Genomic DNA, 13,044 nt, shown 5'->3' with positions numbered 1-13,044 from the left:
TTTCTAGCCATATCGAACCCTGCGCTCACCTTTCTGCTCACCCATCTGATAACTCACAGCGATGCCCTTCCGCTCCGCATAACCTATTGCATCGCGACCACTGATCCGCGTGCAATTGTCTGCCCTGATGCGCTTGAGCGAGGCTAGTCTATCCGCCAGCATCTTTATAGACGCACCCGTGATGTTCGTATTCGACAGATCAATAATCTCGAGACCCGTTTCATGCGTAACAAGGTGGTCGACATCATCGTCGGTACACGGCATGGTGCCGATATCCAAGAACTCCAGAGCAGGCGTGAGAAGACGCGGGGAGCAACCCAAGAGGCTGTCAGGCCCATCAGATACGGTCCTTGTAGACGAGTCTATCAGGCAGCGGAGAGAGAGATGCTGCAGAGGCTTAGCATCTGCAACAGACTTGAGAGTGCCGTCATCTTCAACGTAGAAATCCAGCAGCGCCTCGAGTCTCTGTGGGCCTATCGAAAACCCAGATAGCGACAGGTGTGTGAGGTCGGGCAAAGGCGTGTGCGCCCACGCAGCATCGCTTCCCTCGCGCGTTAGTGTGCCGCCGTCGTTTTCAAGCACGAGACGCTGCAGTGTGCTTGGTAGTGCGGGAAACCGGCCAAAGTTTATACGTTTCAAAATGAGCGTCGTGAGTCGTGGGAGTTGAGATGCGTCCTGTGGCCAGCCTCGGCCTCCAAATCCGTGGAAGGCACTTATGTTGCAGAGCGAGAGGGATCGAAGCGCAGGGGCCAGACTGAGAAGCTTGGCTATCCCTATGGGCATCTCACTGGCCGTCTTGACAAAGGACAGGCTGAGCGTGTGGAGATGAGTAAGCGTCTCGGTCCACTTCATAGTGTACGCGGGGGGCAAGATTGCATGGAAAGCCGCATGTTCCAATGCGGGCTGCGATTGAAAAATGTGCTCTACGCTATCCGCCGTGATTTCCGCATGTACGACAAACTTTTTCAGTTTAGGACTGTTCTTGACCACGTTGATTAGCGTTGCCGACATGGTGTGCGGCAGCGATAGCATTTCGATTTCCGAAAGGTGTTTGGCGGCTTTTGCCAGGTTCCGGAGTACATCCATGTGCTCGAAGCGGTGGATGGTAACGCGCGTCATGCGCAGCTCTGAGTTCCTCAGGGCCGTGTTGGCAAAGGAACGGGGGACGGGACGGCGCGCGCCCGATAGATCGAGATGCAGCCATAGTTTGGGTAGTTTGGACAGGTAGTCGCGCCAGCCTTTGCTGACACGCATGCAGTTGACCATTTGGCGGAAAGAGAGATACTCAAGGATCATTTCCGCCAGCTCTACGGGTAAGACGGTAAAGGGGTCGATGGCTGCTGATGGTGAAAGCTTGCGAGTGAGTTTGTCGTGTAATTGTTGAAGAAGCTAGTTACAAAGTCAGCGACAATGTGTAGGCTCATATCCAAGATTGTCAGGGCATAATGATCGAACTAGAAAAAGAAAAAAAGTGCAGATGAAGAGGATACATGCCTTGAAATTCCCATCTTGAGCCCCTAAATTCTTCATTCCATACTTGTAGATTCCCAGGGCCGTTTCTTCCTTTCCCATCTTCTCCAGCACATTCGCTGTCCTCAAGTATCCCTTGACATCTTTTTTATTCATCCTAATCATCTCCCGTCCATCCTTGACGGCTTCGGCATACTTTTCCAACTTATCATAAGTGGCAGCTCGGTAGTCATACAGGCCGAGAGAAGGCTTTTGACAGGTTTCAATGCCCTTTGTAAATGTCTCTAGTGCCTTGTCATATTGCTTGAGTTTGTAGTAATTGCGACCCAATTCTTGGAATTCCTCTGCTGATATTTGACGGGCCATGAAGGGCTTTTGAGTGCGCACAAGATATGCGTACAGAGAAATCTTGTTCGCAGCGACGGCTACGAGATGAATATACAGGAGGTTGCAGTGGCTACCGGATGAAAATGGTGTAGGTGGACGGATCGGGAAGACGCGACGCGACGCGCCGCCCTGGTTACTTAGCGAACAATGGCTCGTGCATCATCCGCCTTTCGTATGAACAGCCATAGCGCATGCACGAGATAAATGGCAACTTTTCTTGTTGGAGCAGGTCATTGAGCAATGAAATCAGTTGCTTGAATGAACTCATTGTCTATGTAACATTCATACTATGTATCATAATATCAATTACTACTATGTCATCGTCTTCTTCCTCTTTACCGATGCTTTTCCTAAGATGCCAGTCTACTGGGGTCAGTTGGTGTATTTCGCAACCACTGAACAATCCTGCTGGGGAGCGCTTGTTTCAGTGACACAAAACCTCAGGATATCGTGACTCGTCTGGAAACTTTTTCGACTCCGAGATACTGCAGTCTCCTGTGCTACCGAATTACGTGTACTGTCCTGCCCAAACGCTTGCTATGACGCTGCCGTCGTGTGTATGAGAGTGAGCAATTACATACCTTTTCAATCCCCACCACTTGGTTTATGTTAAGGCTGTCTACCCGAAACAACAGGGTGTAGGGATACGGCAACCGGGTTTCCAGTAGGGATATCAAAGGTTACAAGAAACCTAGGCCGAAGCTCTGAACTGTCCAGCAGATGGCAAAATCGAACACATCTGTCTTCAGAGCCATTGGTTCCCTCAGAGATTCCGTGGATATGATCCAATACTCAAGGTACTAACGCATTTGACCGAATCGCTAGTCCTGGTGTTGGTGGATCAATTGAAGAAGGCGCTAGTTCTGGTACCAACGACTTCATCATAAATACGAGATCGGCGGCTTTGAAAGGCTTCTGCATAACGCGATCCGCGCCAGCAATCATGGCTGCCTCGATTTGCTCTTTCCGCACGTTTGCTGTAACAGCAATGATAGGGAGTCTTGTAAAATGACCTTCATCCGCTTCTTTCTGCCGGACTCTACGCATTGCTTCCAGGCCGTCAAGCACTGGCATTTCCAAGTCCATCAGCACAATGTCAAAAGTCTTTTGATTCAAGATTTCGAGTGCTTCGAGGCCATGATTCGCCACATTGACACAACAACCAGCTTTCTTAAGCTGTTTACCAAGAACTTGCTGGTTGATGATATTGTCTTCCACCAGTAAAACTCGTAGTGGCATGGATATGGGCTTGTGATCCCCGGCTTTCCAGAAAATCTCCTTGGGTTTCTTGAGTTTGCGTTCTGCTCTTCTCGTCTTGACGTAAAATCCAAATGTCGAGCCCTCGCCCGAGACGGAAGCAACTCCAATCCCACCTCCCTGCTTCTCTGTAAGCTCTTTGGAGATGAACAAACCCAGGCCACTCCCCCCGTAATTGACATGCGTCTTTACATTCGCCTGTCTGAAACGTTCAAAAATCTTGTGAATCTCTTTCTCTTGTAGTCCAATTCCGGAGTCTTGCACGCTGAAGCCAAGATATATTTCTTCGCCCTTGCCCCAATCTGGGGTGCTTGTAACGTCTCCGTAGTCTTTGCCATCGGTCGCCCAGAACATATTGGCGGGAAACAGAGTCCGTGGTGCTGATTTACTGGCACCGTAACGAATCGAGATGGCCGGATTTTTGGATGGCTTGACAAACTTGATCGCATTTGTAAGCAGGTTGATAAAGATCTGTGTCACTCGTGACGGATCGTAATAGAGATATTCAATGTTGAAATCCAGGATGGACGGATCTGGCGTTATGCTGTAGGCGATCTTGTGCGTCTTTAGCTCGGCTTCAAAGATGTTGATGACAGAATCCACGAGCTTTGCAGGTTTGACGGGGACCGGTGTTATCGATAGCAGCATAGAGTCCAGCTTGCTGAGGGTAAGCACGTCGTCAATGATACGCCGCTGATGGTTTGCACACTGTATAATGATGTTGGCACTTTGTATGTTGTCATTGAGGACATCGAGGCACGGTTTGGGTATATCGGCAATTTGTGTCTGGCATTCTTCCACGGCGTTTGCGATTGCATCTGCACAGTGTACAATAGCACTAAGCGGATTCCGCATCTCGTGAGACACAACGTCAATGAAAGCTTCTTGCTGTCGTTTTGCTTCCCTAGCTTCACGAGCCAATCGAGCCTGGAATGTTTTTGCCCAGCATAACCGGCTGATGTCTGTAGTGCAAGCCATGACGCTCATGACACTGCCATGTTCATTGCGGTATGGAAACGCGAGGACTTGAAGTTGGGCTGGTTCCGGGTCACCGGTTGGAGGCGTATACAATCGCTTCAAGCGCAGATCGGCAGTGATGTGGTCCACACCGTTGATCAAACGATCCCAAATTTCTTCTGCTTTTGCGCGATCGTCCTCATGGTATGCATCGAGGAAGGCGAGGCTGGTTGTATGCTCTGTCGGGGATTTACCAGCTAATTCGTAGTAGTGATCATTTGCCCAGAGCATACATCCATCAAGTGAAACATGGCACATGCCTACGGATGCATGGTCGATGAGATGGCGTAGCTTAAGGTCGCTAAAAGCGAGGTCCGCTTCGAGCTGGACTTGGCGCTTTTTGTTCATTTCGGAATCTGCCGCAGAGGTAATGATACTCGACACCATGCGACTGAGGTCTCGAATGAATTGCTCGCAAACTTCATCATGTGGACGATAGGGATTTGTGCCAACGATGAGGTAGCCAAAAAGACGCACACCGCACATGATGGGTATGAAGACAATCTTCTGTGACGGTGCGCCCCAGCCTTTCCACGAGGCAGATGAGAAGCGCTCATCGTAGTCGATTGTGGTTGTATCTGTGCCGGCTCGCCGCATATCCGGGATGAGGCCTTCCTCACAGTCGATTGTTGCTGAGTTGACGATGAGGGGGTGACCTTCGGGAAGCCCCATTTGTCCGTGCAGCTTCAGCAGATTTGAGCCTGGCTCTTGATCCATCTTGTACAGCATGGCTAGGGGCACATCGTTGGCATTGAGCTCGAGTGTGGCGAGGATGTGAGAGCAGACGGCGTCGGTAGACTGAAGAGCCACAGATGCAAGCTTATTCAGGCAGCTGGTGCGACGGTCGGCGAGTTTCTGGCTCGTGACTTCGTAACTGTGAAGCATGTCAGCTCTGCATCTAGGGCCGAAGATGGGTTTCACACGAGCCAAGACACTCACACGCTGTTGATGTAGCCTTCAATCGCGCCTGGCATGCCTACCGGCGCAAAGCCGCCCGAGAAGAAGGCCTCTTCCCGATAGCCCTTGCGCTCGACGAGGGTAGAAGCAGCGGAGCTGTAGCTGACACCGGTACCGGTTCTCTTTGCCTGTTCGAAATAGGGGCCGATGGTTGGCCAGAGATCTGGATAGCCGTCCTGGAAGAGGGATCCCATGAGGCCAGGGTGCAGGCCGGCGGCCAGAGGCGCATAGCTCTCATTGTATATGGCCGTCAGACTCGAGACATCTCCCCACCACAGACACGCTGCGCGGGATTCGGCCAGCACATAGCTGGTAAACAGGCGCAGCGACGGGCTCCACGTGTTCAGCGGTCCCAGGCAGGTTTGCGACCAGTCGGTGTTTTGGAAGAAGCGGATATGGTCCGTCTGGGGCAGGGCGGCGGTCCAGTCGCATGCGTCGTCTTGCTGGGCGTTCAACGGGGCATTGAGGCCTCCTTCGTCTGGCGGCGGGGTTAGCATCTGCACGGGACGGAGGTGGATGAAGGGAGTCGCAGTGACATGCTCATGGGAAACGGGGGGGCTGGCAAAGATGGAGCCGCAAGTCCTCAGGCCGGCTGCCATGTGATATAATTTGCTATCGATGGGCCGGCGCTTTTGTCGGGCCCCAAGTGGCACCCGCACCAGCACTGGCACTGGCACTGGCACTGACACCGACACCCATCCGTACCCACATGGGACGCATGCAATCGCAGATGCTCATGCAGCCCGGCGGTGCCAAGCCGCTTCCGATCGGCTGCGTTCCGAGATTTCCGATGCAGCCCTGCCAGGGCCCTCGCCCACAATGACGACGATCGATTTTACCTTCACCTTCACGGCGACAAAACCCCACGCCCAGCCTCACCGCACCACCGCACCACCACCACCGCGCACCCGCACACCCGCCCGTCTTCACCACGGCCCGCGGCCATGGCTGCTGGCGGTTGAGCAGCAAGGCGCCCACGGCCAGCTGGCAGCCGTCGGCTCCCACCAGCAGCACCGGCAATCCATGACTCCACACCATTGGCCCGCTGATGCTCATCGACCGATCTGCAGCGTCCCGAGTCTGGAAAAACAGGGGAGCCGTCTTCTTCACACACACCCACTTGCTTGGCTGGGCTGCACCGCCCCTCTCGCAGCCTCGCTCGTTGCAGCCGCCTGTTCGTCTCCGCTGTTTCGCATGCCAGCTAGGCACGCTTCTGGCGACACGGCGCATCATACTCGTACCATCACAGAAGGATTAAAGTCGGCCTTGCTCGCCGCATTTTAGCCTGCCAAACCTTGCCCTCGCCCTCCTGCGCGCACCCCGTTTGGCTACCGGCTTTGCATCTAGGAATGCCTTGCTAACGCCTTGCCCATGCCTTGCCCCTCCCCTCCCCCACTCTCTACCGACCTTGTACTCTGTCCCATGCATCCACTCCCGCTCTGCCAGCTCATGCAGACACTGCTCTCCGGTCTCGGATCGTAAGCCCACTGGGATACAGCTCTTCGAATGTCTGGCTCAACCCCTGAGTGCCTGATGCCCCTGCGCAAAAACAATACGGCTGTCCGTTGCGATACACAAGACGATACTGGGTCGCATCCACCTTGCACCGCTGCACAGTGCGCATAGACCCATCGGCCTCGATGACCAGCGTCGAATGCCAAGGCGTCGCGCCCAGAGCACCCTTTTCTTGCTGCGGAACGATCGCCATGGAGAGCTTATCTTTGCCCCCGGAATCATGAATGGACAGACGAACATACTGTGCGGGCACAGCAGCCATGGCCGCAGAGAAGGCTTTCCAGCGACCCATCATCTCCTTGGCGGTATTGGCAATATTTGCAGCCTGGTCCTCTGGAGAAAGGGCGAGATGTCTCTCATTCAGCGCCAGATCCTGCTGCAAAAATTCGAGGTACTTGGTGTGCGTCATTTGCATGTCGCTCGTACTCGTGTTGGCCATGTCAGCCTCAAACTTTGCGTCTCCATATCGCCGCTTCAGTTCTTTGCGGATGCTGGATGCGTGCTCGAGATAGTATTCCTTGGACTGGAAATCGCCAGCATACTCGAGAATATCCCAAAGTCGCAGGAAGCTGAGATTGTGTAGCTTGTTACTTGCGGCTATCTCGCGCACGCCTTGTCCAAAGTTCCATACCGTTTCGTCACTCACACCGAGAAGATCTGCACGAATCAGCAAAGTGCGGATTTGGGAGCTCGTGTGACGAAATACCATTATAGACAAGACCATCAGAGGTGATGTGACATTCAGCGCCATGCTCATAGACCCCTTTGATCTTCTCGCACAGGCCGTCGAGATGCTTCAGCGCAAGCTCCTCACCCAAATCTGGCAAGACGCCTAGAACCTTGTCTTTTGTGTTCGGCGACTTGAAAGGGAACCCAGGTAGCAGCATGCGTATGGGCTCTTTAAGCTCGACCTGTCCTTTAACAATAGGCAGAAATGTTTCAAACCCATCCCACTTTCCCGTTCGCTCATAGTTGAGACCGTATTGTTCAATGATCCTGAGTATCTCTTCAGCCTTCGCGTCGGCGCTCGTGGAGGCAATTGCAGAAGCCATGGCGGGTGTCGAGGTGTTTGCAAATGTTGACTTTCAGCCGCAACGCGAGTCGATGGATACTTATGTTGTGCTGAATTCAGCTCACTTTGGGGGCTGTATACCAAGACCAGGCGTTGAGCGTGGCACAGCTGTAAGCACGCATGAACTTGCTGCCGATTTGCGGGTCCTCCCACACTATTCCAAGAGGAGCATTGCTGTCTTCTGCTTACAGTAAGTAACATGTGCAAATGGATTTGCAAATACGCACGTCTTTGCCTGGCCTATATCACGGGATACGTCGAAGATACTATCGTTCATACGAGTCAAGTCCGCTCGATTGCGATCCAAGGAGCGTTACTACAAGACCCTGAAACCAAATCGACCAACGCCTAAAAGGGTCCAGCCACCATAGCCTACCGCCATCTTGCTCAAAATCCTCTTGAGTCTATTTCGAGATGGCTCAGCCTCCTGCGGTGGTCTGCTCCCTTCCCTCAGCCGCAGTGGAGCCCATTGTCCCAAAGCCGTTAGTCGACTTGTCGCGCTTCAGCTTGTGCCAAAACCAGGTACATGTCTCTCCACCATCGGATGTCTGCTGTAACAACCACCATCTACATTCACGGACTCAATCATGATAGTGTAATCTCGGCATCGACATGGATATTCACTTGCACGATTGCTATATCTAAGCCCATAAGACATTCACGCTCGTAGCCGATCGTGCTTGCAATGTCACGGGCATGACATTCGGATATCATTTCTGTTCAATGTGCCGATTGTAGAGTGGAATGCAGCATTGCAATAGTATACTCGATATATATTATACTTCATCTTGTCGAAATTACGTCATGGTAGCACAAACCATCAATCGATCTGCACTTGATTCAAACACGCATAATGTTGTACTCCGTACTAATCAAAGGCGCATCAGGGTATCCGAGATTCCTTTCTTGTGAGACAGCCCAAAACAACACTTCAAAACCACTTTCGACTCTATGTTCTCATCAGGACTTGGGAGCAAGCTGACGCAACTGAAAGATATGGCACTGAACCGCTCCTGATAGATGCGCAAGAGCGTCCAAGCATTATCAGCGCGATTATCAGCGCTTAAGTCATCATCTACTTGTTTATTAATGCCCTTCAGTCTGATATCCAACCTGGCTGGCTTGATGCTTCGAACGGGGTGAAAACGTAAACCGAGCGAGAAGTACACTTTCTGCATATTACTTTTCCAAACAACCAGAAAACCGCCAACATGGATCTGGGACAGTACCAACTGCAAAAGAGCTGCTGGTAACAATCCATACCATGGAATAAAATGATACTATATTGCTTCTTTTTCTGAAAGTGCTGTCTAGACCGATGTCTACGCTGCCACCGCCAAGGTTCTCTACGACATGGAGTTATTGACACCAAGGAGGTCAGGAATTCACATGCGATGCGCAGGAAAAAGGGCTATGTCTACTAGGCTGCCCCTGGAACTTGTTGCTGTGCAGCTGATAAGTAAGTCCAGTATCAATGAGGGGATGATGAGTCAGCTACTAACATCAGTTATACAAGTGAGCTCCAAGAAAACAGAGTTTACAGAGTAGGTTGAAAGTCAGAGTATGCTCCATTACATATTCTTGAAGCAATGGATGTCAAAGTCGAGTTCATACCAAAATACGTTAACAACCAATGTTACGCGCAAAGTTAAAATCGCCTTTTCTCACATGGAGAATCGTAGTGTAGACGTTGGATTTTTCGAACATGACTTGGTACATGACAACTACATCAGCCATTTCATGAGAAGTAATGGCGATTAAAACGCCTTAACACCTCGAATTAACACGCGTGGAAAGGTCTGAGCATCGCTCATTTGGTTAGATTTCATGATCTTATCATATGTATCCCTTGGTATAGTAATAGTGAAGGTTTGGCGCAATCAACATCCATCTCTTACGCTAAAGATACACTCTCAACAACGTACTCCAGGCTTCTTCTTCACTCCCTCCACCGGCGCTACATGTATTGCACACCACAACACGAGCCACCGCCTATTCGACTTCTCAACTTGCACCGCAGAATTTACCGCTAATTTTTCCCTCGTTAGCTCTCGCCCCTTGAACAGAACCATAAACAATGGCGACATGTAGCATAAGTTCGTACTCGCTTTTTCATTTTCTACTGCCGACGCCAATAATCCACGTCTATAAGATGGACCGGGGCGATGGAGTTCTTAAAGGTTACTTTCGTACTTGATGGTAGTGTCATGAAGGGCGTTCATTGCAGATGGCTATCGAACTTTTGTAGCGGAGCTGTATGTGGTTTCCTTGCTAGAACATAGATAGAAAATAGCTCAACAAGCGCTGATGCTGGTTGCTGAAGATCTTTACCATATATTGGAGACAGTATCGTCATTATCATTTCGATTGATCTTCTCTGCATCATCACTGTCTCCAATGCCAGCCGCACCCAATCCACTAGCAGCTGCGAGCCCTCCTTGTCTTCACTCAATCCGACTTCTTCTGGCTCTCTCGCATAAGTCATGCCTGGTACTATAGTCAAAACCATGTTCTCTATATCCAAAACTGCTATTGCTTCTTTCAATTTCGCGAAGTGCTGAGGTGGTATGAAAGTGTCAAACAAAGACTCAAAGGTCATAACAGTATCTGCTCATGAGCCCTATGCTGCTCGCCACTGGTGTGAAGAACGATGTGCTTGTGTGCCTACCATCAACAAAAAGATACACCTCTTTCTTACAAATGATCGATACTACACAGTCAGAGTTGCAGCTATATCGGAAATGACTAGGCATTCAGACAGGTAATATGTATTGAGTGGAAAACGTATTGTTTGAAAGAGACGGGCGGTATTTGAAGGATGAGAGAGCTGATACACTCGCTAGACTATACATCGTACGCGTAATACACGTCGATACTCACACCTTCGGTCAACAATGCAATACCAGAATTGCAGCAAAGTATCGGCTTGAGATTTTCAAGCTTACACATTACTCAGACGCCATGACGCCTAAAGTTCAAATATAAGTACCATCAGGCGTTTAGAAAAGGAGAAAGGCAAGAGGATACACTCATGATGGAATGAGATAAGAGCAAAAGCCTGATACTTTCTTTGTAGAACAAAAGTCGCACTAATCAGATCGGGCAAGGCGCACAGTCAGGTAAATGCTTGTATGAACGTTTAGGGGGTATAGAGCTCCCTAGCTGGCCTCTTTGGTTGCCGCATAAAGTATGGTTTTAGGCGATACAAGCGGTTCAAATAATTTCAGATCATATTAACCTAGTGCACTACCGGACTACAAATGTGGATTCACCAAGTGCCCGCAGTCACGCACGCCACAGGGGCGGACTAGGCTCTATGAGAGTGCGGGTATGATCAGAGACGAATTGGAAACAAAACCATTGACTTGTCAATGTTAGCAGCGGTATATAGTCAGAGATCTGTGAACTCCACTTACGGTCTGAATTATACCGGACCATTTGAGCGGCACTAACGGACGATTAGCATGTTGTTTCAATCGATAGTGCAAGAATACTCACTATTCGGGGCTTATTGTCGCTGAAATATCATCAACGAAAACGGTGTCGTATCCCTACATGGTCAGTCTCTTGTCAACCAGGAAGGTCTCGATATCATTCACTCACCTTGAAAACAGAATCTAGCATTGTACCGTACTTATGGCTCAAGTCAGCTTTTTCCCGCAGAGTTTCCAACCAAAAGTGCATACCACGCATTGATCCGAGTTTACACCTCCGAAGAAAAGTGTCGTGATCATGTTTTCTTCCAACCAGAGACCAAGCGGTGTCTGCGCACCCCACATGCCGCTCACACGGTCTGGCGATGCATTAGCGGTTTTCACTATGATGCTCTACACGAAAGCTCACTTTTGTTGAAGTAATGGTCCGTTCCATTCTTGACACCTTGGACCTGCGCATCGTATAAGGGTCCATACGGTCTCGCATTCCAGGAGCCGCGCATTAGCATTTTGCCCAACGCGGTGCCGTCTTTCAGTTTTCCCATGTCGCTACCAAACGAATCTGCACGACTTAGTATTACCATAACAATCAATACTCACAACTCTGGACTACGTACCTGTAGGCTTTTGTCTGGACTTTGAAAACCCTACGATGTCTGAAGGAGGCAGATCTCGGAGATCCTTATCGTCGAGGCCCCAGAAGGTCCACAGCACAGGCATGCCCTTTTTACGAAAGGCATTAATCATCTTGAGAGTGGGCTCCACGGCTTTCCGGCCACCGTCTGCGGAAGGCGTGAGCTCCGGATGCAGGAAGAAGTTTTGCATGTCGATTATGATGAGGGCGGAGCGCGAGGGTTCGATACGGGCGCGTTTCCGGGATCCTGTCATGGGAATGGTGACGGGCTTAGTCGTGGGTGCGACCATGGAGCGCGTCAGGTCGTATGTATCATTTCCAAGGTAGATCCAATGGTTGTAAAAGTTGCCGAGGAGGGTGGTGCTGGCTGTTGGGAGTGTGATGTTTTGGTACGCTGTGATGATGTTGGACGATGCAAAGGGCAGAGTTGCCATAGCGGCTACGGTGGTTGCAGTGAGCTTCATGGTTGATCGTGCACTGTTAGTATCGCACAAAAGCTAAGTCGATAATAGATTGTTGGAGGACCAAATGCGCAACTAGCTGTGCTCCGGCAGTTAGTTCTGGCAGCCTTTCTTATATGGTGCTCTGGCATGTGCTTCCTTTGCATCATTTCTAACGTTCTGATTTGTATTGACAGGAATATCGCAATTACCCGTTTCGAAACTTTGATGCTGCAAGCGTCCAGCCATCCGGGTGTGGAATGCAACGGGCCACAGTACCGTAACATTGCTCGCGATTAGCCGCGTCAGCATCGACCCACAGCACGCAGTTGACCGGAATTGTCGCGTGCATTCACCCTGACTCAACCTAGGCATAGGCCTAGTCCCCAGACTATACCTTGGTTGATCGCTACGCGGAGCATTAGTTAGGAAGGTACAGAACCTTATGTAGGCTGCTGAAGCGGGATGGTGTCAAGGTTCAGGGCTGCTAGGGAAATGCCTTCTTGTTGGGCTCAACAGGTTCCTACAAGGTGTCGTTTCAGAACTGTCCATATTACCTAATGCTATTAATCTATGAACTTACATAAAGTTTGCGCGTACATCCGCTATGCTATACGAGAGAGATATTATCGCAAAGTTGTGATTAAACACCTAATTTGTTCATGCGTATAGCAATGCGTCCATCAGCCTAACGCGCACTACAGTACGAGGCACCATGCCCATCATGGATTGTATTCAACTGGTCTACTTGTAATTTTTAGAAATAGTGAAAAACCATCAAATCGACGAAGAGCATAGTAACGAGAAACCCTTTTTCTGTCACATACCAAGAATCTTGTAAATGGCTTTGCCAAGTACAAT

At 50.3% G+C, this 13,044-nt stretch overlaps 5 protein-coding genes across 5 annotated transcripts; all 5 read right to left on the bottom strand.

The window, feature by feature from the left end:
* Positions 1-3: 3 nt before the first annotated feature.
* On the bottom strand, positions 4-1,836 carry SETTUDRAFT_152451 (uncharacterized protein; the record flags this gene model as incomplete). Its single annotated transcript, XM_008022401.1, has 3 exons — positions 4-349; positions 416-1,389; positions 1,495-1,836. The coding sequence occupies 3 exons, from the start codon at positions 1,834-1,836 to the stop codon at positions 4-6; spliced, it is 1,662 nt and encodes a 553-aa protein (XP_008020592.1).
* An 813-nt stretch (positions 1,837-2,649) lies between these two features.
* SETTUDRAFT_86222 (uncharacterized protein) lies at positions 2,650-5,585 on the bottom strand (the record flags this gene model as incomplete). The annotated part of the gene is made up of 2 exons (XM_008022261.1): positions 2,650-5,005; positions 5,071-5,585. 2 exons carry the CDS (start codon positions 5,583-5,585, stop codon positions 2,650-2,652), a joined length of 2,871 nt encoding a protein of 956 aa, XP_008020452.1.
* Positions 5,586-6,535: 950 nt separating this feature from the next.
* On the bottom strand, positions 6,536-7,655 carry SETTUDRAFT_29869 (uncharacterized protein; the record flags this gene model as incomplete). Its single annotated transcript, XM_008021970.1, has 2 exons — positions 6,536-7,260; positions 7,310-7,655. 2 exons carry the CDS (start codon positions 7,653-7,655, stop codon positions 6,536-6,538), a joined length of 1,071 nt encoding a protein of 356 aa, XP_008020161.1.
* A 725-nt stretch (positions 7,656-8,380) lies between these two features.
* Positions 8,381-9,216, bottom strand: SETTUDRAFT_162073 (uncharacterized protein). Its single transcript, XM_008022400.1, has 2 exons — positions 9,192-9,216; positions 8,381-9,134 (listed from the first exon to the last, which is right to left on the bottom strand). The coding sequence occupies exon 2, from the start codon at positions 8,851-8,853 to the stop codon at positions 8,548-8,550; it is 306 nt and encodes a 101-aa protein (XP_008020591.1). The 5' UTR covers positions 8,854-9,134; positions 9,192-9,216; the 3' UTR covers positions 8,381-8,547.
* A 1,580-nt stretch (positions 9,217-10,796) lies between these two features.
* SETTUDRAFT_113002 (uncharacterized protein) lies at positions 10,797-12,207 on the bottom strand (the record flags this gene model as incomplete). The annotated part of the gene is made up of 7 exons (XM_008022399.1): positions 10,797-11,039; positions 11,092-11,123; positions 11,174-11,226; positions 11,279-11,308; positions 11,362-11,468; positions 11,519-11,671; positions 11,727-12,207. 7 exons carry the CDS (start codon positions 12,205-12,207, stop codon positions 10,990-10,992), a joined length of 906 nt encoding a protein of 301 aa, XP_008020590.1. The 3' UTR covers positions 10,797-10,989.
* Positions 12,208-13,044: the final 837 nt, after the last annotated feature.

Source organism: Exserohilum turcica, assembly GCF_000359705.1.
Source record: "Exserohilum turcica Et28A unplaced genomic scaffold SETTUscaffold_1, whole genome shotgun sequence".
Classification (NCBI taxonomy): Eukaryota; Fungi; Ascomycota; class Dothideomycetes; order Pleosporales; family Pleosporaceae; genus Exserohilum; species Exserohilum turcicum.
The sequence above is the reverse complement of the archived record's forward strand: the minus strand, read 5'-3'. Positions and strand labels throughout refer to the sequence as shown.